Source organism: Pan paniscus, chromosome 1 (genome assembly GCF_029289425.2).
Source record: "Pan paniscus chromosome 1, NHGRI_mPanPan1-v2.0_pri, whole genome shotgun sequence".
Classification (NCBI taxonomy): Eukaryota; Metazoa; Chordata; class Mammalia; order Primates; family Hominidae; genus Pan; species Pan paniscus.
Window position 1 is genome coordinate 17,703,331 of NC_073249.2, and position 27,966 is coordinate 17,731,296.

The 27,966-nt window shown below is 41.6% G+C and overlaps 1 protein-coding gene across 1 annotated transcript; it reads left to right on the forward strand.

Moving 5' to 3' along the window:
* Window positions 1–24,425: 24,425 nt before the first annotated feature.
* Window positions 24,426–25,247, forward strand: LOC117977488 (small nuclear ribonucleoprotein Sm D2-like). Its single transcript, XM_034949091.3, is given in 3 exon segments — window positions 24,426–24,838; window positions 24,840–24,863; window positions 24,865–25,247. Coding segments are annotated over 3 exon segments (309 nt in total). The 5' UTR covers window positions 24,426–24,749; the 3' UTR covers window positions 25,061–25,247.
* The last annotated feature ends 2,719 nt before the right edge of the window (window positions 25,248–27,966 follow it).

A 27,966-nucleotide genomic window follows, 5' to 3' on the forward strand; every position in this document is an offset into this window, starting at 1 on the left:
CTGATGGTTTTATAAGGGGCTTTTCCCCCTTTTCCTCAGCATGTCTCCCTCCTGCTGCTATGTGAAGAAAGATATGTTTGCTTCCCCTTCCACCATGATTGTGTTTCCTGATACCTCTCTAGCCATGCTGAACTGTGAGTCAATTAAGCCTCTTTTCTTTATAAATTACCCAGTCTTGGGTGTGTCTTTATTAGCAGTGTGAGAATGGACTAATACAAGTGGACTGGAAGAAGACCTTAGTTTGGACCCATTCATTGAACATGAAGTGATGTTTATCCTTGGAATATGTTCATGTCCATTGATAATGTGGATATGTTGTATTATAGGGAAGAGTGAGAGCTAAATTATAAACATATATCTTGTGTTGATTATATAAAGTCATCTTACCTATAGAATATCTTGTAGGCCTAAAGCAGAAGAGAAAGTTAATTATTGCTGAGTTAATAAGCCAAAAGTTGCTCTGGAATAATTGGTATTAATCTATCTAAGAATCAGAAGGAGATGGTGAGGTCAGAGAGGCCAACATTAGGAGGATGCATCGAGCAGCTCTAGAGTAAATTGGTGAGTCATACAATGAACATCTTTTGTATGCATGGTATACTATATCTCATAGATTCTCTTTGCCACAAGTAAGAGAAATCTCAGACTGTCGTTAAGTGTGAACTTTGGAACTTAAGTGTGAAGGAAAGGTATTATTTCACAGAACAGGAAGTATAAATGTAGGACAGGTTCCAGGTGCATCATAAGGAAGCTCTGGCTCTATTTCATTGTTAATTCTTGGCTCTGCCCTGTGTATGCTAGCCTCATCCTCAGGCTGTCTCTCACCATTAACAAAAGGAGGGAAGAAAAGAGGGAAGAGAAAGGGAAGACAAGAAGAGGAACAGAGAGGAACAAGAACATTCCCATCAGTTTGATTAGACTAGTATAGGTTAGGTGCCTACTATTTGCATCAATATTATTGCCATGGAAATGCCATGTGCTGATTGGCTTAAATCTTATCCCTGAGTTAATTACCTGATGGCTTAAATCTTATCCCTGAGTTAATTACTTGACAAGGGGACAGAATTAGTGTCATAGGCTTAGACCAGATAGAGCCTATCTCCTAATTTGGGTATGGAATCAGCTTCCCCTAATCACACAAGCTGCATATGAACAAAATTGGAGCTTTACTAGGAAGGATATGATGGGGGCTAGATGGGGAATAGATTCTAGGCAGGCAGCTTGCAGATTTTACTGCATATACTCATTAAGGAAACTTCTGACTATAAATCAAAATTAGAAAGTTTAGTCCATAGGGCATAAAGGGCTGATGATTTTGCTAGTTATATTTTTCATAAGTTACTATACTGTCATCTAGGTTTATATTATTATCTCTCAAGATCTCCACAGAACTGAACCATATCTTGATATGTTGGCAGAATGAAGTGTCTGAACCTGCAATGCTGGGGACCAACCATACCACAGAATATAATTATTTCACCAAGGCAACACTACAATTATGGGATTTTAGTTGACCTTTACTGATGACACCCTTGTCATATTTCATGCCTTTATAATTCATATTTTATTTTTCATCATTGACTATTTTATCTACTTTCGGTACATAATTGTTGGAGCATTCCAAGTCTGTATCTTGGGCTACTGCCTCAATTGAATACAAATACAAGCCCCCAGTGATTTCCCTTTCTCTCCATTTATTATGGTCCTTTAATTCTTATACATTTAAATATATTGCACATAAATGTGATTATCTGTCACACCCACTGGAAGAAAGTATGTGAGGGCAGACGCTTTGTCTGTTTCATTCACCATTGAAACCGAGGGCCTAGAATAATGTCAGGCACATAGTTGACCTTCAATAAATTCCAGCCAGTCCTTGCTTTGTACGGTAGTGTGGGACCATAAAAATGACTGTGCAAGCTGAAACCAGACAAAACATTCTTAATAACCAATGTGAAAAGTTACAATTTTTTTTTAGACAGGTTCTCGCTGTGTCACCCAGGCTGGAGTACAGTGGCGCGATCTCAGATCACTGCAACCTCCACCTCCTGGGTTCAAGTGATTCTTGTGCCTCAGCCTCCTGAGTAGCTGGGATTACAGGCATGCACCACCACAGCCCAGCTAATGTTTTGCATTTTTAGTAGAGATGGGATTTCCCCATGTTGGCTAGGCTGGTCTTGAACTCCTGGCCTCAAGTGATCCTCCTGCCTTGGCCTCCCAAAGTGCTGGGATTACAGACATGAGCCACTGTGCCCAGCCAGAAAAGTTACAATTGTTCCATGATCATTACGATGTTTGTCAAAATATTAAAAACTCTCTAATGTCAGATATAAGTGCATAGCAAAGTTAAAGAATAGTGTAATATTTAGCATGTAATTTAAAAATTAGAAACATGAAAAAATAAAGTATTGTATTTCTTTATTAAAAGTATCAAGTGAGCCGGGCACGGTGGCTCACGCCTGCAATCCCAGCACTTTGGGAGGCCGAGGCAGGCAGATCACGAGGTCAGGAGATCAAGACCATTCTGGCTAACACGGTGAAACCCCGTCTCTACTAAAAATACAAAAAATTAGCCGGGCGTAGTGGCGTGCGCCTGTAGTCCCAGCTACTCGGGAGGCTGAGGCAGGAGAATGGCGTGAACCCAGGAGGCGGAGCTTGCAGTGAGCCGAGATTGCGCCACTGCACTCCAGCCTGGGCGACAGAGCCAGACTCCGTCTCAAAAAAAAAAAAAAAAAAGTATCAAGTGGACTAGGCACGGTGGCTCACGCCTGCAATCCCAGCACTTTGGGAGGCCAAGGCAGGCACATCACTTGAGGTCAAGAGTTCAAGACCAGCCTGGCCAACACAGTGAAACCCCATCTCTACTAAAAATACAAAAAATTAGCCAGGCATGGTGATGCATGCCTGTAATCCCAGCTACTCGGGAGGCTAAGGTATGGGAATTTCTTGAACCCAGGAGACAGAGGTTGCAGTGATCGTACCACTGCACTCCAGCCTGGGTGACAGAGCGAGACTCCATCAAAAAAAAAAAAAGAAAAGAAAAAATCGAGTGGTTGGAACAGTGCTTGCCTTCTCATTGTGTAACTTTTATATGAAATGAGCATGTTTCTATGCCTTGGCAAATTGTCATATTCCTTTCTAAGTTTGGATCAGCTTCAATATTTTATCATCTGAACTTTCAACATGGTGGATTATGTCTGAGAGTCCCTTAGGGCCTTTGCTGTGTCGTCCAGGCTGGAGTCCAGTGGCATGATCCTAGTTCACTGCAGCCTTTTAACTCCTAGGCTCAAGCAATCCTCCTGCCTCAGCCTCCTGGGTAGCTGAGACTACAGGTGCATACCACTATCCCCAGCTAATTTTTAAATCGTTTTGTAGAGACAGAGTCTTGCTATGTTGCCCAGGCTGGTCTCTAACTCCTGGCTTCAAATAATCCTCCCTCCTCGGCCTCCCAAAGCACTGGGTTTACAGGAGTGAGCCACCACACTGCCCTTTGAGAGTTCCTTTAGTGTGAAGGTTTTTTTAAATGGTGTCCTGTCTTCTGGGATATCTTCATCCTTTCAGTCACAATCACTTTCTTCATTTAGTTAGTGAAGTTTGCATTCACTAACTGGCTATGGCAGCATATCTTAAGTCTCTCAAATGGTGGTAGTGTCAACATTCCCATGGTTAATTTTTTCTTCTGTAACTCTGTTTATGTGTAATTTGAATTTCACTTCCAATGTTACCACTTTTCTTTCTTTGTAGCACTTTTTTTCTTTCTTTTTTCCCCCCAGAGTCTATCTTCTCAGAAAACTTCCTTGCACTTTTATCTTTAGCTATGTCCTCTTTCAATTATCCAATTTTGTAACATATCACGTGGGTCTATCATAAGACAAGGAGACAACATGACTACATGCTTTGTTGTCTGAGTGTGAACTGAATAGAAGATGCACAGGAACTGATAGGAACAGCCTCTGATAGACTTTGAAAACAGTGATGTGCATCTCTTATTTACTTAGTGATCTGAGGACTGAAGACCTAGCAGCAAAGTGTGCATTTTAAGCAATTATAGTTCATATATTAATACTATAGTAACTGAAATTTAAACCAGATTATTGAAGAACTGGTGTTATTTAAGCTAATAACTGGAATTTGTGCATATTGGAACTATGCAAAGGGAGGACTGCCTATAGTTTAATGAGTAAATGGTCTTAATTATTATCCATGAATAAGCAACCTCTTGATTGTAGAGAAATATGTAGATTATATTAAAAGATGTATAAATACAAAGTAAATATTAGAATAATATGGTGAGGAAATTGACATGATTTGGGTCTTCTGGAGCTTACATTTAATCAGAGGATTTGGGTAAATAGGTAGCCAGTCACAACGGGACATGAGAAGCCTGCATTAGGAAAAATATTGAAAGCTGTGAAGGCATACAATAGGAACACTTAACTGTCCTTGTAATAAGCTGAGAAAAAAATTCCCTGGGGGAAGTAACAATCTTATCTGTGGTGTGGAGGAAACCAAATGAAGACAGCAGAGGTCAGAGTCTTTCAGGCAGACATAAGGGCCCAGAGGTGGGAGGGAACTTGGTGATTTCACAGAACAGAAAGACATGTCTTACGTTCCATTCATAGAAAAGGGAGAAGGGAGTGGTGAAAGACGGGAAAACTATAAAGTCTATATCTAAGTGGGAGGATCACAGTGATAGGACTTCTATGAAAATAGGAAACCATCAAGTGCTTGAGAATGAATGGAGGTAACTTATATGTGATAAATTTATTTCCCTTACCAAGGTCAGGACACATATTTTTTTCTCCAAAACGTTTATCCTAACACACCATACTGAACAACTTACTAGCAGTTACCCCACTGGGACTTTACGTATTCTATCCATGAAATTGTCATATTCCATGAAAGGAAGTGACTCATACCAATTAACTTACGTAAAATTAAAAAATGTTACCATTTGCACAAAAACTTGTGGGGTTTTCCCCAAAAATATTAGAACTGGAAAGAAACTCTTTGTTCTTGGACAAAAATCTTACAGATAAATTTGGCCTTGAGGAAATCACCTAAATGTTCTGGTCATTTTTGAAACAAAGATGGTTGTTCTTTTCCAACCTCATAGTCACACATAATAAGAGTATTCTTATGATTTAAATTCCTTCGATGAAACAAAGAATTATTTTCTTAACATTTATATTATGGTTATAACCACAGCTGTTGATAATGACTACATTTCTTATCTCCTTTCCTTCCTTAGTCTTTATTAAAATAAGTTTAATAGTAAAATGATAAAATATTAATAAAGGAATAAAAACTTATAGACATATAAAAATAAAGATCAGGAAAAAAGATGGTAACATACAAGATTTCAACTGATTTTCAGAATCTGCAAAGGGAAGTAAGCGTAACTGTTAGCATGGTAGAGAAAGACACTACTTATGTGTACGGAGGAGGTAGTGAACAAGCTGAGAGTTCGTCGATGGCATCCTGCAAAATCACAGAAAGGGTTAAGACTTCAGGCAAAAGTGAAGGTCAGGTGTGGGGCTGAAAATAGGAGGATGGGTTGAAAGTGTGTGTGAAAGACCTGTCGGTTCCCTCCTTTTTACTACCCCCGGACATACCTACAGCCATACAGAATTCCTAGGAGGGACACAGAAGGTTTATTCTCTTAGAAATCTTTGTTTGTTTGTTTGTTTGTTGAGACGGAGTCTTGCTCTGTCGCCAGGCTGGAGTGCAGTGGGGCGATGTCGGCTCACTGCAAGCTCCGCCTCCCGGTTCAAGCGATTCCCCTGCCTCAGCCTCAGATGGGACTACAGGCACACGCCACCACGCCCAGCTAATTTTTTTTGTATTTTTAGTAAAGACGGTGTTTCACCATGTTGGCCAGGATGGTCTCAATCTCTTGACCTTTAATCCGCCTGCCTCCCGAAGTGCTGGGATTACAGGCGTGAGCCACCGCGCCCGGCCGAGAAATCTTAATAGGAACAAATCAAGTCACACAGATGTCAGAGTTGATAGTAGAAATACAGTAACAACACACTGAATTTCATTCTCGCCAGATTAGATTACAGTTTAGAGTCATGCTGAATTTAATGTAAAGACTAGTAATTCCAATAAATATATAGGCCTACTATGTACCCACAAAAATTTAAAATTAAAATCTTAATGGAAACATCTCTAGTGTTTTCTCATTAAATAAGATACTGACTAAAAGACTAGGCTATACATACTATATTGTGTTAAGAAAGTATGTCTCAATTCCTATTTTGAGTGTTTCTTTTTTAAAGTAACGAGTGGGTGTTGACTTTTGTCAAAGACTTTGTCAGCATTGATGGACATAATTATGAGTTTTTCCTTGGATTTTCTAATGTGACATATAGTTGTGACACTTTTATATGCCAATTTGAGTGGGCCACTGGGTGCCCAGATATTTGGTTAAATATAATTCTGGATGTGTCTGCAAAAGTGTTTCCATAAGATATTAGCATTTGAATTGGTAGGCTAAGTAAGTAAAGCTGATGGCCCTCTTCAGTGTGGGTGGGTGTCATCTAATCCGTTGAGAGCCTAAGCAAAACAAAATGGCTTAGAATGGGAGAATTCACTCTCTCTGCCTGACTGCTTGAGCTGGAAAATTGGTCCCAGGCCTTCAAATTTGGGCTAGAACTTACAGCATAGATTCTCTTGGTTCTCAAGCCTTCAGGCTTAGCCTGGAACTATACCACTGGCTTTCCTCAGTTCCAGCTTGCAGATAGCCAATTATGGGGCTTCTCAGCCTCCACAATCATGGGAGCCAATAACCTATGAAAAAATCTCGTCCCTCTCCCGTCTCCCTCTCCCTCTCCCGTCTCCCTCTCCCTCTCCCTCTCCCGTCTCCTGTCTCCCTCTCCCGTCTCCCTCTCCCGTCTCCCTCTCCCGTCTCCGTCTCCCGTCTCCCTCTCCCGTCTCCCTCTCCCTCTCCTTTCCATGGTCTCCCTCTCCCTCTCCTTTCCACGGTCTCCCTCTCATGCCGGGCCAAAGCTGGACTGTACTGCTGCCATCTCGGCTCGCTGCAGCCTCCCTGCCTGATTCTCCTGCCCCAGCCTGCCGAGTGCCTGCGATTGCAGGCGCGTGCCGCCACGCCTGACTGGTTTTCGTGTTTTTTTGGTGGGGACGGGGTTTCACTGTGTTGGCCGGACTGGTCTCCAGCTCCTAGCCGCGAGTGATCCGCCAGCCTCGGCCTCCCGAGGTGCCAGGATTGCAGACGGACTCTCGTTAACTCAGTGCTCAATGGTGCCCAGGCTGGAGCGCAGTGGCGTGATCTCGGCTTGCTACGGCCTCCACCTCCCAGCCGCCTGCCTTGGCCCCCCAAAGTGCGGAGATTGCAGCCTCTGCCCGGCCGCCACCCCGTCTGGGAAGTGAGGAGCGTCTCTGCCTGGCCGCCCATCGTCTGGGATGTGAGGAGCCCCTCTGCCTGGCTGCCCAGTCTGGAAAGTGAGGAGCGTCTCTGCCCAGCCACCATCCCACCTGGGAAGTGAGGAGCGCCTCTTCCCGGCCGCCATCCCATCTAGGAAGTGAGGAGCATCTCTGCCCGGCCGCCCATCGTCTGAGATGTGGGGAGCGCCTCTGCCCCACCGCCCCGTCTGGGATGTGAGGAGCCCCTCGGCCAGGCCGCGACCCCGTCTGGGAGGTGAGGAGCGTCTCTGCCCGGCCGCCCCGTCTGAGAAGTGAGGAGACCTTCCGCCTGGGAACCGCCCCGTCTGAGAAGTGAGGAGCCCCACCGCCCGGCTGCCACCCCATCTGGGAAGTGAGGATCGTCTCTGCCTAGCAACCACCCCGTCCGGGAGGGAGGTGGGGGTCAGCCCCCCGCCAGGCCAGCGCCCTGTCCGGGAGGGAGGTGAGGGGTCAGCCCCCCGCCCGGGCAGCTGCCCCGTCCAGGAGGGAGGTGGGGGGGTCAACCCCCCACCTGGCCAGCCGCCCCGTCCGGGAGGGAGGTGGGGGGCTCAGCCCCCCGCCTGGCCAGCCGCCCCATCCAGGAGGTGAGGGGCGCCTCTGCCCGGCCGCCCCTACTAGGAAGTGAGGAGCCCCTCTGCCCGGCCAGCCGCCCCGTCCGGGAGGGAGGTGGGGGGGTCAGTCCCCCGCCCGGCCAGCCGCCCCATCCGGGAGGTGAGGGGCGCCTCTGCCCGGCCGCCCCTACTGGGAAGTGAGGAGCCCCTCTGCCCGGCCAGCCGCCCCAGCCGGGAGGGAGGTGGGGGGGATCAGCCCCCCGCCCGGCCAGCCGCCCCGTCCGGGAGGGAGGTGGGGGGCTCAGCCCCCCACCCGGCCAGCCACCCCGTCCGGGAGGTGAGGGGCGCCTCTGCCCGGCCGCCCCTACTGGGAAGTGAGGAGCCCCTCTGCCCGGCCAGCCGCCCCGGCCGGGAGGGAGGTGGGGGGGTCAGCCCCCCGCCCGGCCAGCCGCCCCATCCGGGAGGTGAGGGGCGCCTCTGCCCGGCCGCCCCTACTGGGAAGTGAGGAGCCCCTCTGCCCGGCCAGCCGCCCCGTCCGGGAGGGAGGTGGGGGGGGTCAGCCCCCCGCCCGGCCAGCCGCCCCGTCCGGGAGGGAGGTGGGGGGCTCAGCCCCCCACCCGGCCAGCCACCCCGTCCGGGAGGTGAGGGGCGCCTCTGCCCGGCCGCCCCTACTGGGAAGTGAGGAGCCCCTCTGCCCGGCCAGCCGCCCCGGCCGGGAGGGAGGTGGGGGGGTCAGCCCCCCGCCCGGCCAGCCGCCCCAGCCGGGAGGGAGGTGGGGGTGGTCAGCCCCCCCGCCCGGCCAGCCGCCCCGTCCGGGAGGGAGGTTGGGGGGTCAGCCCCCCACCCGGCCAGCCGCCACGTCCGGGAGGGAGGTGGGGGGGGTCAGCCCCCCGCCCAGCCAGCCGCCCCATCCGGGAGGGAGGTTGGGGGGGTCAGCCCCCTGCCCGGCCAGCCGCCTTGTCCGGGAGGTGAGGGGCGCCTCTGCCCAGCCACCCCTACTGGGAAGTGAGGAGCCCCTCTGCCCGGCCACCAACCCGTCTGGGAGGTGTACCCAACAGCTCATTGAGAGAACGGGCCATGATGACAATGGCGGTTTTGTGGAATAGAAAGAAGGGGGAAAGGTGGCGAAAAGATTGAGAAATCGGATGGTTGCCGTGTCTGTGTAGAAAGAGGTAGACATGGGAGACTTTTCATTTTGTTCTGTACTAAGAAAAATTCTTCTGCCTTGGGATCATGTTGATCTGTGACCTTGCCCCCAACCCTGTGCTCTCTGAAACGTGCTGTGTCCACTCAGGGTTGAATGGATTAAGGGTGGTGCAAGATGTGCTTTGTTAAACAGATGCTTGAAGGCAGCATGCTCGTTAAGAGTCATCACCACTCCCTAATCTCAAGTACCCAGGGACACAAACACTGCGGAAGGCCGCAGGGTCCTCTGCCTAGGAAAACCAGAGACCTTTGTTCACTTGTTTATCTGCTGACCTTCCCTCCACTATTGTCCTGTGACCCTGCCAGATCCCCCTCTGCGAGAAACACCCAAGAATGATCAATAAAAAAAAAAAAAGAAAAAAAAGAAAAAATCTCTTTATATATACTGTCATGCATCACTTAATGCTGGGAATATGTTCTGAGAAATGCATTGTTAGGCAATTTTGTCATTGTGCAAACACCATATAGCATACGTACGCCAACCTAGATCGTATAGCCTTCTACGCACCTAGGCTATATGGCATAACCTGTTACTCCTAGGCTACAAACCTGTACAACATGTTATTATACTGAATACTGTAGGCAACTGTAACACAAGGGTATTTGTGTATCTAAACATACCTAAACATAGAAAATGTATGGTAAAAATATCATTTATAATCTTAGGAGGCCAATGTTGTATGTAATCCATTGTTAACGGAAACATCATTATACAGCACATGACTGCATAGATATATGTATTTTATTGGTTCTGCTTCTCTAGAAAACCCTAATACAATAGTATTAATGGAGTTTCTAATATCGAACCAAGTTTGCAGTCCCCAAATAAATCCCACTTAGCAATGGTGTACTATTTTCTTAGTGTGGTTTTAGATTCTATTTGCTAATAATTTACTTAACATTTTTTCATTGATATTCAAAAGTGACATAGATCTGTAGGGTTTTTTTTTCTTTGTACTGTCTTTGTCTGGTTTAGGTACTAACATTATTCCTATTTCATAAAAACAGTTTGGAAATTTTCTTTCATTTTCCATGCTCTGAAATAATTTATAAGCTGTTAGGACCTGGTCTTTCAAAACTTGGTAGAATTCACTCGTGAAAACATCTGGGCCTGGCGGTTTTTTTTGCAGGGTGATTTCTTAATAACTGTCTTCATTTCTTCTATGGAAATTGGTTAAATTTTGTAAACCTAACAGAGCTAATTTTGGTAAAATGTATTTCTGTAAGAAATTATGCACTTCATCCAGATTTTCCAATTTATTTGTCTAGAGGTCAGCAAAGTAGTCTCTTCTGACTTTTAAAATTTCTTTTGTTTGAAAGGTTATTTCGCCCTTTTCACTTCTTACTCTACATATTATACTTTCTTTGTTCTTCATCAATTTAGTTAGTAGTTTGCCTATTTTATTTCGTCCCCCAAAAAACCAAGATTTCAATTTGTTAGAGCCACTGTTTTTCTATTCTTTATTTCACTAATCTCTGCTTTTATCTTTACTGTTTTCTTTCATGTGTTTTCTTTTGCTTTAAACTGTTCTAATTGTTTGAACTATAAATTTAATTCATTATTTTTGTCCTTTCACTTTTAGAGAAAAGGTAGTGTAATTAATTTTTCTCTAAGTACTGTTTTAAATACATCCCATAGATTCTAATACGTAGTGTTTTTATTATCTATTATTTGTTTAAAATAATGTATTTCAGCCAGGCACGGTGGCTCATGCCTGTAATCCCAGCACTTTGGGAGGCCGAGGTGGGCCGATCACGAAGTCAGGAGATCGAGACCAGCCTGGCTAACACGGTGAAACCCCGTCTCTACTAAAAATACAAAAAAATTAGCTGGGCGTGGTGGCGGGCGCTTGTAGTCCCAGCTGCTGGGGAGACTGAGGCAGGAGAATGGCATGAACTGGGGAGGCAGAGCCAGCAGTGAGCTGAGATCGCACCACTGTACTCCAGCCTGGGCGACAGAGCGAGACTCCATCTCAAAAAAAAATAAGTAAATAAATGTATTTCAGCTTGTATTTCTCATTTCAGCCAAGAGTTATTTAATAAGAAGTTGCTTTTTTTTTTTTTTTACATTTCCAGGTCTACATTATCTAATATAGATATTGCTACCCCTGCTCCCTCTTTATTTCCATTTGCCTGGTATATGGTTTTTTCATCCTTTTATTCTCACCTACCCTTTCTGAATCTTTTTGTTTTAGGTGTGCCTGCTATCTACTATATAGCTGCGCTTTAGTTTTGTCAGACGAATTGAGAGTCTTTTGGTCTTAATAGGTGAATTAAACCTATTCACATTTATTGCTATGAGTGGCATGTTTGGTATTAATCATAACATTTTATTATATTTTGTTATATTTCCTGTGTTTATGAGATTTGTATTCTTTACTATTTTATTTATGGTTTTCTAGAAAAGTTTATATTTTTATCTTAGTGGTTACCTTTGTATTTATATCTTTTTCAGTGCTCTTGGTCCCCTGTTTGTTAATTAACTTTTTGTTTTCTTGTTTATCAGGCTTGGTTTTTTTCCAGTATCTCTTAACATCCCCCTATTACTCCTCAAACAATGAGCTTTTTCTACTTTTCTTTCTCCCTCTTCTTATACTGCCTATTTTTAAGATATATTATTTCTACTTTATCATAATATATAACATTTGTATGCTAGTGTTCCATCCTCATCTCCACCTTTGTTTTAGTTTTATATATAGTTATAGATTATTAAATGCTTACCATCAGTTCTTTTACTCAAGTTTCTCCTGCCATTACTGGTTGGATGAAAGTTCATTCTCTAATAAATTCCTCAAAAGGATTTATTGATACAGAATTCTCTACATTTTTGTATATTGAGACTGTTTCTCTATAGTCGTCACATTGAGGGGCAATTTAGCTGAAAATAAAGTTCTTAATTCACAATTTATTTGAGTGAGTGCCTTAAAAACTTGTTCCTCAGTTGTTTGACTTTGTGTTGTTTTATGAAGTCTGATGCTAGTCTAATTTTCCTCTTTGCATATTTGATCTTGTTACCTGGAGAGTTTAAGGACTTCATCTTTGGGTCTATGAATTTTACTAGGATGTGTCTCAGAGTTGATCATTCTGGATGAATTTTCTCATGTACCTAAGTGAGCTCTTTCAATTCATAGATTCAGCTTTTTATTTTTGGAAAGTTTTTTGGATTATAATTTTAAATATTAGTTTTGTTTCATTATTTTATTTGCTTTTTCAGGGACTTTGATAATACAAATATTATTACTTGTTGCCTATCTTGAAGTTCCAGTTCCCTACTTTCTCTTTGATACTTTTTAAAGAAAAATTTGCCTTCTGCAAAACTGCACACAAAAAATAATAGACTTATGTGAAAAACAGGATTAAGTCAGGTTGCTAAAGACCAATGCAACTTTATAAATTAGAGCACTAACAAATGTACTTAAATAACAATTATAATGAAAATATCACAATTTAAAGGACACCTTAACTTTCTAAAAATAAAGACATTTTAAGTTGATACAAAAAAGTGAAGCTAGGGACATTTTATAAAATGGCTGGCTTATACTCTTCAAAAATGGCAGGGTCATAAAAGACAAAGGAAGGCTAAGGAGCTTATTCAGATTAGAGGAGACAAAAAATACACAACCAAGAAAAGCAAAAAGAGCTCTCATGCCACAAAAAGACATGGACGAAACCTAAATGCACATTGCATAGGCCAGTCTAAAAAGGCTCTATGGGAGAGAAAGATGTATAAGTGGAGTACGGGGTATTTTCAGGGAGTGAAATTGTTCTGTAATAGTGGATACTTGTCCTTATACCTTTGTCAAAACCCACTGAATATACAACGCAAAGAGTGTATTGTAAGTAAACTCTGGACTTTAATTAACAGCAATGTGTCAATATTGGCTCATCAATTGTAACAAATGTGCCACACCAATGCCAGATGTTAATAATAGGACAAACTATGGAGGGGAGACAGGAGAGAGGTATTTGGGAACTCTCTGTTCTTTCTACTCTATTAATTAAAAAAAAAAAAAAAAAAAAAAAAAGACCTAACAGCTAAATGCAACATGTAATCCTGGACCAGGAAATACATTTTTTCCTTTGCTGTAAAGGACATTATTGGGACAATCTGTTAAATTTGAATAAGGGCTACAGATTAAATAATAATATTGTATTAAAATATGTATAATTATCAATGTATTTTTTCTGATTTTGATCATTTTACTGTAGTTACATAAGAGAATGTTCTTGTTTTTAGGAAATACACAATTAAGGATTAGGGATTAATGGATGTTATGTATGTAAATCATCCAAATAACTCAGAAAAAAACCAATATAGACAGTTAAAGATAAAGCAATTGTGGTAACCTGTTAACATTTAGGGAACCTGGGTGAAGAGTACATTAGAACTTTTTGTACTGTTATTGAAACTTTTCTGTCAGCCTGTAATTATTTTAAAAGAAGTTGAAAATTAAATCAGCTTAATAGAAGAGAATATAAGGAAAGTTTGCTGTTGCTGAGTTATGAAGACCAGGTAAAAATGCACAAAAGTCAGGGAAACAATGTAGTAAGCAATTGCAAGACAGACCATATGGTGGGACTCAGCCCAGAGGAAGCGTGTGGGGTAAGCATGCATGGCTGACTCATCTGTGTTGGTGGACTTTGCATTCAGCTGCTATTATACAGTGACACACAATGTTAATCTGTAAGGAGAAAACTTAAATATGAACCAATGCCACTTCTGTGTTCATGGATAACATATCCTTGTTTACCAATTGCATATGGGCTAATTAGCCTTGCAGAAACAGATATGTAGCATTGAGACTGTATTTGTATTCCCATTTTGCAGATCCCAAACTAAGGCTTAGAGGGGATGAGAAACTTTACCCAAGCCATATTGTTGCTAAGCAGCCAAGGTGGTCGTGGAAGAGATGACAATGTTCACCGTAGACTCATGCTTGCTTCCGTAGTGTGGAGCTATTGCTGAGAAGGGGTTCGCTCTCCAGAAACTGCATAAGCCAGGCTCCTTTGCATCTCAGGGAAGCCCTGTGACTAAGTTCTGTCTAATAGCGTACAAAGAAGTGATGCACACCTCGGCTAGAATTGGCCCACAAAAATACCTTCACGATTTCCCAGGTGTTCTCTCTCTTGTAATCCACTAGCTGAATGGAGAGAACACCAAGGACCTAGAGGAGGGTGGGAGCCGCAGTGTCCTAGGGGTATGAGTCCTTGAATGACCACGTGGAAAGCCACCTAACCAAGAACATTATACTCTGAAAATTTGAGATTTTTTTTTTCTTTTGAGATGGAGTGTCACTCTGTTGCCCAGGCTGGAGTGCAATGGCACGATCTTGGCTCACTGCAACCTCCGCCTCCCGGGTTCAAGCGATTCTCCTCCTGCCTCAGCCTCTCGAGTAGCTGGGATTACAGACATCCGCCACCACGCCTGGCTAATTTTTGTATTTTTAGTAGAGACAGGGTTTCGCCATGTTGGCCAGGCTGGTCTTGAACTCCTGACCTCAGGTAATCTGCCAGCCCCAGCCTCCTAAAGTGCTGGGATTACAGGCGTGACCCACCACAGCCAGCCTGAGATTTATTTTCAATAGCGCTAACATTAACAAATAAAATACACTGGTGCTGGTCCTTGAAGCTGTGTCAGACTAACTCAAAGAGCCATATTTCCAGCAGCAATCCTATACTGTCTCCAACAATAAAAGCCCAAAGTAAAAATTTATGGAAAAAAAAAGTGTCTGATTCACTGGGACAATAAGAATGTACAGAATCAGGTTTCACATTTTGCTTAATTGTACTCTCCCTGGAAGCCTGAATGTCTGTGTGTCTCCACAACGCATGTGTGCCATTCCATATATCCTGGAAGTGGGAACTCTAAGTCCTTCAGCTTACCTAAGAAATGACTTTGTCCAAGATCCTCCTGTTCACATTTGATCCTATGGTCACAGGCTCAAGCCTAACTCCTAGACTCCAGTTTCACAGCATCAGCCCCGAACATCCTGGGCAGGAACTCACTAGGGAGGATGCTCTGAGAACCTCAAGCTGTCTCTCCCATGTCACTCAACCCCTCCCAGCAGCCACCTAGGTAATAACTGGTTGGCAATTCTTATTTAATCACATTTCTTAAGCCACCCTCCTGAGCTAGTCCCTGAAAACCTGCCCTTTCAGATGCCATAACATGGATTGTTTTATTACAAAAGTAAGCCTGTTCGATGCATTTTACCCAGTCAGCTGTGGTTAAGAGGTTTAACTTTTGTAGATGCCTTGAATCATTAAAAACGACATCATCTCAGGCTTTTAGCCAAAGTACCGTAAAACCCAAATCTTCATAATGAGAATTACTATAACATTGTCGGCAGATCAAACTTCTCTATAGTTTGCTTGTTCATAAAGCTGCATTAGCTCTTTAGCAAGCAAGACACGTACATCCCTATTCTCCAGTGAAATAATAACAACACATATCTCATAAGGATCAGTACAAAAATAAAAATAATGGCAATAATTGTTAACAGTTATTGAGTGCTCTCAATAATAACATTTCAAGAATTAGAAGCCACAAAGAGTAGTGGGAAAGGTCCCAACCATGAGTCAAACCTTCTGCAATCTAATCTCTATTTTACTTTAAACAGCAATGTGACCTTGGGCAAATCACGTAAGCTTCAAATTCCACATCTGTAAAATGAGAATATATAAGCTGCCTTTAATATAAGGTTGCTGTGGAAGATCAAATGAGAGATTCTGGTAAGTTGTAAAGCATACCATTTTGGCCTGGGGCCTACACAAATGTAATCTTTTGATGGTTGTGCCCTTTGTTGTTCATGGCACGTTACGGATTAGAAAATATTTGACTAAACAAATAAAATAATTTCTGAACAGTTTTGAAAGTTGACAACTTCCATGCTCTAACTTTTTGAAATGCCTGATTTTTCTTTTGCTGTGATAGCATAGCATAGTCAGGACCAGCTATATAATTTGCAGAACCCAGTGCAAAATGGAAATGCAGAGCCCTGTGTTCAAAAAATATTCAAAAGCTTAAGATGGCAGCAGCAGCAAAGCATTAAGCTAAGTGCAGAGCCCTTCTAAGCACAGAGCCCTGTGTGACTGTACAGGTCACATGCCTGTGGGTCTGACCCTGAGCATAGGTAAGCAAACAGGTTTGGGAGCTAAATCACTTGGTTTCAAATCCCAGGTCTCCCACTTATTACTTCTGCAAGTTACTTAAGCATTGTCTGCCTCAGTTTCCACATCTGCTAAAAGAGGGTAATTAGAGTACTCTTCTCAAAAGATTAGTGTGAGGCTGAAAAACTATTTTCATAAAATGCTTAAAATTGCCACATGGAGAGCACTCAATAACTGCTAACAATTATTGCCATTATATTTACTTTTGTACTGAGCCTTATACGTGTTATTATTATTTCACTGGAGAATAGGGATGTATGTGTCCTGCTCACTAATATGCTCCAGGGCCTAGTACGGAAGCTGGTGCTTTGATTGTATTAAACCACTGAAAATTTGAGGTTGATCTGCAATAGCAACTCACATTGCTTTATTACACTGGTACTGGTACTTGAATCTGTGTCAGATGGACTTAAAAGTTCATTCCGTAATTCATATACTATCCCCTTTCCAGCATTAAAAATCTAAAGTGGAAGGTTATGGAAAAAAGTGTATCAGTGTCACTTGGGCAAAAAGATTATGCATAGCAACAAGTTTCGTATTTAACTTAACTGTACTCTCCCTGGAAGACTTGAACTGTGTGTATACATGCATGTCTGCCTTTCTCTGTTTCCTGGGATTAGGAGCTCTAAATGCTAAGAAAAGAAAAAGTGGCTTCACTCAAGACACTCCTGTACACAGTAACATCTCCCCCACCCTCAATTCTGTTAAGTAAATGAATGAATAAGTAAATGAATTATCATTTTACTCATGAGGAAAATAAGGTTTAGAAGGGTTTAATAACTTGCTTAAATTGACATAACTAATAAGTGGTCAAGCCAAGATTTCTAAAAATTTGTAATCTTTTACTCTTTTACTGCTTTCCAAACATATTCTCTCCCATCAGTTGCTTCTTCAACAGGCAGAGTCTTTGTTGAACTATAGCAAAAGTATAATTCAGGGCATGGAGGTAAGTCCAGTTTCTAGCCTTTTTCTTCCCCACCCAACCACACTTAGCTCCATCTGACTATCATCAGATATGGAACTTAGACATTCATTTTGGAACATGATTCAAAAAAATAAAAAAACACCATGTATTGCTTGCTCTGGTTTGGAGAACTCAATTGTTGGAGTAAGTCAGTCTGACTGCCTGATGCAAATAATGGTTTTAAAGTAATCACTTTAATAATGAATAAAATCATAGTTTTGGAAAGAGGTGACACAATGTGTACACGTCACCATCCCAGTGGAATTTTCCACAAGGAAAAGATCTATTTACACTTTATTTACTTAATGCATGTTCTGGAAACTTCTCTGACCCTGTAACAAAGATGGCAGTTCTCACAGCTTTGGTCATCATGTTATCAGTCTAACATAATGATAGCTACACCATATTTAGAGAATTGGAATTCTGCTGTGATGCTTCTCAGTAATTTTATAAGCAGAGAAAATATGCAAATATCTAGAATGATAAAATTTGACAGTATAATAAAATTTGTTGGCCAGGCTCAGTGGCTCAAACTTGTAATCTCAACACTTTGGGAGGCCTAAGTGGGGGATCTCTTGAACCCAGGAGTTTGAGATGAGCCTGGGCAGGATAGTGAAAATATATAAAAATAAAGTAATAAAATTTGTCCTAAATTTAATCCTGTGTAGTATTACTTTTTTTTTTTTTTTTTTTAGATGGAGCCTTGCTCTGTCACCCAGGCTGGAGTGCAATGGCACAATCTCGCCTCACTGCAACCTCCACCTCCCAGTTTCAAGCAATTCTCCAGTCTCAGCCTCTGACTAACTGGGATTGCAGGTACGTGCCACCATGCTTGGCTAATTTTTTGTTTTTTAATAGTAACAGGGTTTCACCATGTTGGCCAGGCTGGTCTCAAACTCCTGATCTCAAGTGATCCACCCGCCTCGGCCTCCCAAAGTTCTGGGATTACAGGTGTGAGCCACCGCACACAGCCCCTGTAGGATTACTTCTAATGGAAAAATCTGAGTGTTAGCCATCAGCAAGCCAATAGATTCTGATGGAATTGTAGGTGGGGAAATGATCTGATATTAGAGAATGGATGTTGTTAATAGCTTTCCCCATCAAAACAATGTTGATGCATCTATTTTGGCAACAAAGTGAATCTATCTTATTATATCATGTGACAGCAAGGGATTGACAGTACTCACCACCACCTTCAGAAAGTTTTAGAGATAGATTCAGAATATTAGATTTCTGTTAACTACTTAAATAGCTGTGAAATCATACCTGCTTGGAAAACATAGTAAAGATAAGGTAAACTTTACTCTGAAGGGTTTTTTTCTTTTAAAATACACAGAAAATATTTTATAATTTATCTTCTATGAAGACATCATATATTTTATTGGTGAGAAAAGAATCATAGATGGTCATTTGTGATATGTCCAATGTTATTGTCAAATTAGTTCTGAAGAAAAGGTAGAGAAGAACCCAATATTCTTTTTTGGTTGTTTGATTTGCAATCCATAGACCACACTGATCTATGAGATAGTATTAAGCAATTAAAAGAATATATGACTTTTCTACATCAAAATTTGAAACTTCTGTGCATCAAAGGACACAATCAACAGAGTGAAGAGGAAACTTACAGAATGGGAGAAAATATTTGTAAATCATATATCTGATAAGGATTAATATCCAGGCTATGTAAAGAACTACATCTCAACAACAAAAACACAAACAACTTGATTAAAAAATGGGCAAAGGACTTGAACCAACATTTCTTTAAAGAAGATATATAAATGACAGTAAGCACATGAAAAGATATTATCACTAATCATTAGGGAAATGCAAATCAAAACCACAATGAGATACCACTTCACACCCATTAGGATGACTACTATCTACCACCAACCCCCCCAGCCAAAAAAAAAAAAAAACCCCAGAAAATAACAAGGGTAAGCAAGGTTATGGAAAAAATGGAACCCTTGTGTACTGTTGATGGGAATGTAAATGGTATAACCAATAGCAAAGGCATGGAATCAACCCAGGTGCCCATTAACATGGGTTGGATAAAGAAAATGTACACATACACTGTGGAATACTATGTAGCCAGAAAAAAAACCAAAATAATGTCTTCTGCAGCAACATAGATGCAACTGGAGGCCATTATCCTAAGCAAACTAACACAGAAACAGAAAACCAAATATCACGTGTTCTCACTTATAAATAGAAGCTAAACATTGGGTAAACACAGACATACAGATGGGAACAATAGATACTGGAGACTACTAGAGGGAGGAGGATAAGGACTGAAAAACTACTTACTGGGTACTATGCCTACTGGGTGATAGGTTCTATTGTATCCGAAACCTCAGCAGCACTCAATATACCTTTGTAACAAACATGCACATGTATTTCCTGAGTCTAAAAGTTGGAAAAATAAAAATTAAAAATTAAAAGTAAAACGGTGTAGCCACTGTAGCAAACACTATGGCAGTTCCACAAAAAATTAAAAATGTAGTATATGATTTAACAATTTTACTTCTGAGTATATACCCAAAGGGACTGAAAGCAGAGTCCCAAACAGATATTTGTACATCATGTTTATAGCAGCATTATTCACAATAGCCAAGGTGGAAGCAACCCACATATTCAACAAATGAATGTGTGAACAAAATGTGGTATATACATACAATAGAATATTATTCAGTCTTAAAAAGGAAGGACCAGGCACTGTGGCTCACACCTATAATCCCTTTGAGAGACCGAGGTGGGCAGATCACGAGGTTAGGAGATTGAGACCATCCTGGCTAATACGGTGAAACCCCGTCTCTACCAAAAATACAAAAAAATTAACCAGGTGTTGCGTCGGGTGCCTGTAGTCCCAGTTATTTGGGAGGCTGAGGCCGGAGAATCGCTTGAACCCGGGAGGCAGAGATTGCAGTGAGCTGAGATCGAGCCACTGCACTCCAGCCTGGTGACAGAGTGAGACTGCATCTAAAAAAATTTAAAATTTAAAAAAAAAATTAATTCTTACACATGCTACAACATGGATAAACCTTGAGGACGTCATGCTACCTGAAGCAGGCCAGTCATAAAAGGGCAAATATTGTATGTTTCCCTTTATATAAGGTAACTCCAGTAGGATGGGAGCTAGAGGGAGAAGGGAATGGAGGTGAATGAGTACAGAATTTCAGTTTTGCTTAATGTAAAGAGTTCAGGCTGTAGTGCAGTGGCACAATCATGGCTCACTGCAGCCTCAGCCTCCTGGGCTCAAGTTATCTTCCTGCCTTAGCCTCCCAAGTGGCTGGAGTTACAGGGGTGCACCACCACACCCAGCTATTTTTTTCTTCTTTTAGAGATGGGATCTCACCATGTTACCCAGGCTGGTCTCAAACTCCTGGTATATATATAAAATGGTATAACCAATAGCAAAGGCATGGAATCAACCCAGGTGCCCATTAACAGTGGATTGGATAAAGAAAATGTGGTACATATACACTGTGGAATACTATGCAGCCAGAAAAAAAGAACAAAATCACGTCTTCTTTTAAGTGATCCTAAGTGATCCTCCCACCTTGGCCTCCCAAAGTGCTAGGATTACAGATGCAAGACCACACCCAGCCCAAGTGTTAGATTTGAGTATAATTCAGAAGTAAAGTTGGGAGAATATACTTCTAGATCAAGTGCAATGAGTAATAGGTTATTAACCTAAACAACTAGAAAAATAGAGTTGCATTTTACAATACGGGAAAGAAAGGAGAGGGACAAGTTTGAGGGAGGTAGAATGAATTTTATTTGAACGTGCTAAATTTGAAGTGCCTGCCAGGTTTCTAAATGGAAATGTAGAGTTGCACATTGAATATGGGAGACTGAAGTTCTCGGGAGAGATCCCAGCTAAAGACACAACTGTGGGAGGTGGCATTATATAGATGTCATTTAAAGCCATGGAACTAGGAAGAGATCATTTAGGCAATAAGGGTTAGTAAAGAATAGAAGAGGCAGGCAGGCTGGCTGCTTGCTGCTGGGTGAGAAGGCAATTTTCTATTATAGACACAGATTTCTACAACGCCCAGATCAGAAATATACTTGTAAATTTTGTGAATGTTGTAAATATACCAAGGATCATTGAGTTGAATTTGTTCCCAAATCTGTCATGCCAGTTGATTTATTTCTATAATTATAACATTTAAGTGAAGATTAGAAAAACTAATTGATATAAATTTAAAATTAAGACCTGTTTCTTTGAAAACAAATTTGAAAGTGTTACATATACTCAAGAATGGCAAATTGCTAAAAAAAAATCTGTAAAATTAAGTTTGAATATGACAGTAGGACAACAATAAGAGGTTAGGAAAAAATGAAAATATGAATAAATTCTGCATGCAAAATGCTTTGCTTCACAGTGTCTTTTATTTCTTGTTGTAGTTTAAAGAACTTAAACTGGAAATAAAAAATGAATTATGAATGCAGTTTTGTACAAGAAAGATGACATAGGACTCTAACCAGTCAGTCTATATTCAAAAGAAAGGCCTTGGCCTTACGTCAATATCTGAAATGTTGGTATATCCACTGCTTTTCTGGCATGAAAAGAAAGCCAATAGCAAACTGTTGAGGATTGTCACCCACGCCCCCTTCCTACTTGCCTTACTTTGCAAGATAGTGAAGAGCAAAATTCAGGACAATGTTAACGCTACTTAAAAATCCAGCATCTGGTCCTGTCGCATTGGCTCACTCCCGCAATCCCAGGACTTTGGGAGGCCTAGGCGGGCAGATCGCTTGAGCCCAGGAGTTTGCGGCCAGCCTGCCTAACAGGGTGAAAGTCTGTCTCCACCAAAAAAAAAAAAAATTCAAAAATTAGCCAGTCATGGCGGTGTGCGCCTATGGGAGGCTGAGGCAGAAGAATCACTTGAACTCGGGAGGTGGAGGTTGCAGTGAGCCGAGATGTGCCATTGCACTCCAGCCTGAATGACAGAGCAAAAGAGCAAGACGCTGCCTCAAAAAAAAAAAAAAAAAGAAAAGAAAAGAAAAAAATCCAGCATCTTGTTAGAGGAGAGGAGACTTGGGAATATACAGGTGGAAAAAGTCAGATAGAAAGTGTCTCCTCTGAGGAGCCAGGCTGCCTAACACAGTGATATGCCCGGGCTGCCCTCAGGAATTTGTGAGCTATGGGCAGGGTTAAATGCCTGCATTTGAACATTCAGAAAAAGACCAATCAAAGCAAATGTGTGCTTTGTCATTTGCAAGTGGATTTATATCATTTACTTTGGTTTGTCTTTGAATCAATTTTTTAAATACAGGCTAATCAGAGGGAATTTATATTTATAATTTTAATTAGCCTGAATCTCAGCAAATCTACAATTTCAAAAATGCAGAATACCATGTTTTGTCATCTAATATAAACAGGTTTCTCCGAAGAACCTCATTGGAAATCCCCAAGATGTTAATTTACACTCGTGATTTTACTATAAAACCCTACTATCACCTACTGAGGGCTATTTGGGGAACCACATTTGGCAAAGCTCCAAGAACACTAACAAACATTCGCAAAATTCCCTCATGTTTCTTTTGTTATTATAATTATTTATTGTGAGAAGACACACGTAATACAAAATATACCATTTTAACTTTTTGTTTTTTTGAGACGGAGTCTCGCTGTCACCAGCCTCCTGGCTTCAAGCAATTCTCCTGCCTCGGCCTCCCGAGTAGCTGGGATTACAGGCGCCCGCCACCATGCCCAGGTAATTTTTGTATTTTTAGTAAAGACAGGGTTTCACCATGTTGGCCAGGCTGGTCTCAAAACTCCTGACTTCAGGTGATCCGCCTGCCTTCGCCTCCCAAAGTGCTGGGATTATAGGCATGAGCCACCGCGCCCAGCCTGTTTTAACGATTTTTAAGTGTACATACAGTTCAGGGGTGTTAAGTATATTCACATTGTTGTGTAATCCATCTCTGGAACTTTTGTATACTCTTTAAACAATTCCATATTTTCCCCTCTCCCCAGTCCCTGGCAATCACCATTCTACTTTCTGTCTGTAGGAATTTGACTACTCATATATATATATATATGTACAATTTTGTAGAGATGAAGTTTTGCCATGTTGCCCGGGCCAGTCTTGAACTCCTGGGCTCAAGCAATCCACCCACCTTGGCCTCCCAAAGTGCTGGGATTACAGGCGTGAGCTACCATGCCCGGCCTCTATCTCATATAAGTGGAATTATGCAGCATTTATCCTTTTGTGGCTGTCGTATTTCACTTAGCATTCATGTAGTAGCATGTGACAAGATTTCCTTCCTTTGTAAGGCTGAATAATATTCTCTGGTATGTATATACCACATTTTGTTTACCCATTCATCCATTGACGGACACTTGTGTTTCTTCCACCTTATCTGTGTTATGAATAAAGCTGCTATGAACATGAGTGTACAAATATCTCTTCAAGACCCTGCTTATTTGGGGTATACATGTTACCATAATTTGTATATAAGTTTTATAATTTTAAAACTCTTCTCATTGTTATCTTCTATATTAATTTGTACAATTCGAATGATGGAGCTGTAAGGGAGCATACAGATAATCTGGCCCAACTCTCTCATTTTTTCAGATGAAGAAATTCACACCCAGCAGGCTTTAGTGGATATGGTCTCACAATTAGCTTGTGGCAGGATTGAGACTAGAACCCAAGCCTCTAAACTAATCCAGAGAGTTTTCTATCATACAGGCCTTCCCTGTGGCCACCTGATATTAATATTCACCCTCACTTCTGCTTGAATCTAAAAGGCAATCAATCTTGTATTCTCCCACCTACCATCTTACTTGACAAAGTAAGTCCATATTTTGAAAAACTGGATGAAGTTTTAGTGTCTGTGCCTAAATGAATAACTTTTAGCTCTGCAAGATAATTAACTGGCAACTAGCAATGTGTAGGTACGTGCCTCCTAAAACTGGCTTTAGCATCAAAACCAAGACTCCCCAAATAAGATATGCTATAACAAAGTTTTTTGACTGTGGTTATTTGTCATGGCAAATGCTCACAGAGGAATAATTAAATTCTAAACTCACACTAGGTGCCAGGCAGAGGTATACCGGAGCTGGCTCATACCAGCCTGCAAGAGGTGATTGCGCACATCTCTTCCCAATTCCAAGTTCAGTGACATCACATTGGTAGCTTGAAAGAATGTTAGGAGAATTTACACCATGGAAACTGGCAAACGCTGCAAACACTGCCTCCCACCATCACAGACAGCCAGTTATTAAGCATTTATCAGCACACTATGTTGCCAGGGACTGTGCTCAGAGTTATTGGGGGGAGAGGCAGTAGCAGTGTTATGTAGTCAAGCTTATAACTGATAAACTGTAGTCATTTGGAAAAACAGAAGCAACGCAGAGGAGATGGGAGTGAACCAAGAACATAGTAACCACCCTGAACCTCCTCAACAAACCCCAGAGTGACATGTCCCCAGAGGAGATGCAGAAGCACAGGGAGGAGGGTCCACTCTGTGCTCCGCAGTCAGTCAAGAACAACACTGAAGTGCTCACCAACTACTGACAACAACAAGCTCCTGGGCTGCGAAGGCCTTGGGTAGACACTGCAACATGGTGCTGGAGAATGTGAAGGAGATGTGTACTGAGGTCCCCAAGGCGGGCAAGGGTGGCAAGGGCAAGAAGAAGTCCAAGCCAGCCAACAAAGACCGCTTCATCTCCAAGCTCTTCCTGTGCAGGGACTCAGTCATCACCAACAAGTGGGGGCCACCTCCCCATTGACAGAACTCACTCCCTCGTCCTATGAAGACCTACCCTTTGTTACGGGGATAATAAAGCCCTGTGCTTTTTTTTTTTCTAGTAGTAAAAACAAAACATAACAACAACAATAAAACTTTAGTCATTTGGTCATATTAGGGAAGTCATTTATTATTCTGTTTCTTCAGAAATAAAAAACAGATAACAAAAATATTATCCATTTCTAGGGATGTTGTATTTAACTATTAATAACTTGTTAAGCAAGTATCCAAAAAGAGACCTAATCTATATATTATACTTACCTGGTTTGTCATATCCAATTTGCATGAAATATAAGACTCTTCAAAAAAGAAGGAGCCAATGTGTGTGGCATATGGAGATTAGGAAACTTACTCTGAGGAGAAAAGAATTTACATACCTGGGGCACAGACTGATTACTGAGGGGAGGGATATTTTGAGGTATGATTTTGCCAACCCACTTAAGTACCTTTCTGTAAAGCCCCAGATAAATTATAAGGAATTTTAAGAATATGGCTTTTGGCCGGGCACAGTGGCTCATGCCTGTAATCCCAGCACTTTGGGAGGTCGAGGAGGGCTGATCACGAGGTCAGGAGATCGAGACCATCCTGGCTAACATGGTGAAACCCCGTCTCTACTAAAAATACAAAAAATTAGCCAGGTGTGGTGGCACACGCCTATAGTCCCAGTTACTCAGGAGGCTGAGGCAGGAGAATTGCTTGAACTGGGAGACGGAGGTTGCAGTGGGCCAAGATCATACCACTGCACCCAGCCTGGGCGACAGAATGAGACTCTGTCTCAAAAAAAAAAAAAAAAAAAAAGAACGTGGCTTTTTCAGAGTCAATAAAGTCATTACAATCCAGGTGAAGAAGAGATCCCAGTGGAAATTGTGGTAGGAGTCACAAGGTCATCTCAGTGGGCAGACTAAGGTAAGTCTCTGAGATGGAAGAAGGAACAAGAAATTGAGCACTTCTTGGGGGGTAAAACACCAAGAAAACTCAAATGTAGACAATTAGAACTTGCAAGTTACCTGGGCCAACCCAGATAAGAAAAGACAGTTTCTAGACTGGTTGCTGGATCCCAGTGACCCTGCTGGATATGGAATCCGACCCAAACATTATATTATCAGTGAAGTTATTACCTACACCCTATGTTTCCCCCAAGAGGGATGGTTTAGGAAACGAAGGCTTATAATGATTAAAAGAGTCAGAAAATGACAGTCTTTTCACCAGATATGCCACATTTGATGTCCACACATGCAAAAACGTAAGTGTTCTTTCTCCTTACTCTTAAGTCCTGTTGATTATCTTTTGCAACATCTCTTACAGTGCCAGGAATATAGTTGCCCCTACCTACTGATTATTTAACAAATAAATTAATGAATCCCTTTGATATGGTTTGAATCTGTGTCCCTGCCCAAATCTCATGTTGAATTATTATCCCCAATGTGGGAGGTAAGGCCCTTTGGGAGGTGATTTGATCATGGAGGCGGATTCTCAAGAATCGTTTAGCACCATTCCCTTGATGCTGTCCTTGCAATAGTGAGTGAATTTTTATGAGATCTTGTTGTTTAAAAGTGTGTAGCACTTCCCCCACCCCCGGCTCCTGCTTCAGTCATGTAAGACTCCTCACTCCCCTTTTGCCTTCTGCCATGATTGGGAGTTTCCTGAGGCCTCCCCAGTAGCAGAAGCCACTATACTTCTTGTACAGCCTGCAGAACCATGAGCCAATTAAACCTCTTTTCTTTATAAATTACCCAGTCTCAGGTATTTCTTAATAGCAATGTGAGAATGAACTAATACACCCTTCTTTCCATTTCCACCACCAATACCCAAAGTCAAGAATAAATGAACATATATTTAGTACCTGTGATGTCCAGTTAAGAGCCAAAAAGACAGCAATAGGATTCCTCTCCTCAAGGAATTTAAGGTCAATAAAAGGAACTGAACATACCATAGCAATAGCCTTGTAACTGGTCTCTACTTCTTCCATCTCTTGCTACTCTAACCCATGCCGTTTGTGCTAGTAGTTTCACTGTCCTGAAATACGCCTTTGATCGCATTACCCAGCCAATTGTCTCTATAATGCTTTGATGTTGGTAATAGATAGTCCAAACTCCTCAGGCTAGCTTTGAAGTCACTGGTCCAGGAAAATTCCCATTGAAGCTCCTTAGTATTGCCCACAACTCATGATGTCCCTTTTCTATCTCAACTAATTGTACCATTGTTCATTAAACACACCCTGTACTTCTATCCCTTGAAAATATACCTTTCCCCTACAAATGACCTCCCCATTCATTTTTCATATCCAAATCCTTTCTGCCTTTTAAAATCCTGTTCACATTCAACCTTATTCAGAAAATCTTGTCTCTACCTCATAAGTGAGTCTCATTTATTTATTCAACAACATATGTTAATTGAGTCTTTACTGGTTGCAAAGGAGCAAAGGACTATATTCAGTGCTAAAGATGCATGCATTCCCTTCTTGGGACTTTTATTATCTTCTTTATCCACAGCATTCCTTTAACAATAATTGTCTGCTTCCCTATAGCATCAGTTTTACTGTTTTAAGAGAGAAATTGAGTCTTTTTTATTAGATCCTGTACAGTATCTTACATGTAATATATTCTTAAATTATTATTGGCTTGATGTGAAATAGAAATTCTGGTCCTGTTTAATCTTGTCTTCACCCAACGAATGTCTGTAAACTCATGAAGAGCCTAATGAAATGATTGAAACTTCCCAAAAGTTAAAGAATGTTACTTATTTCTACAATTCAAGGAAAATTATTTGTAATGTCTATGGAAAGAATTGATATCTGCTCTTTTCCCAAAGTGAACAATCCATTCTTTAGCGTGAAAAAGTCTACCCTTGTCTTCACAGTGGCCAGCTTAAAGTGCTTAAAGCACTGGA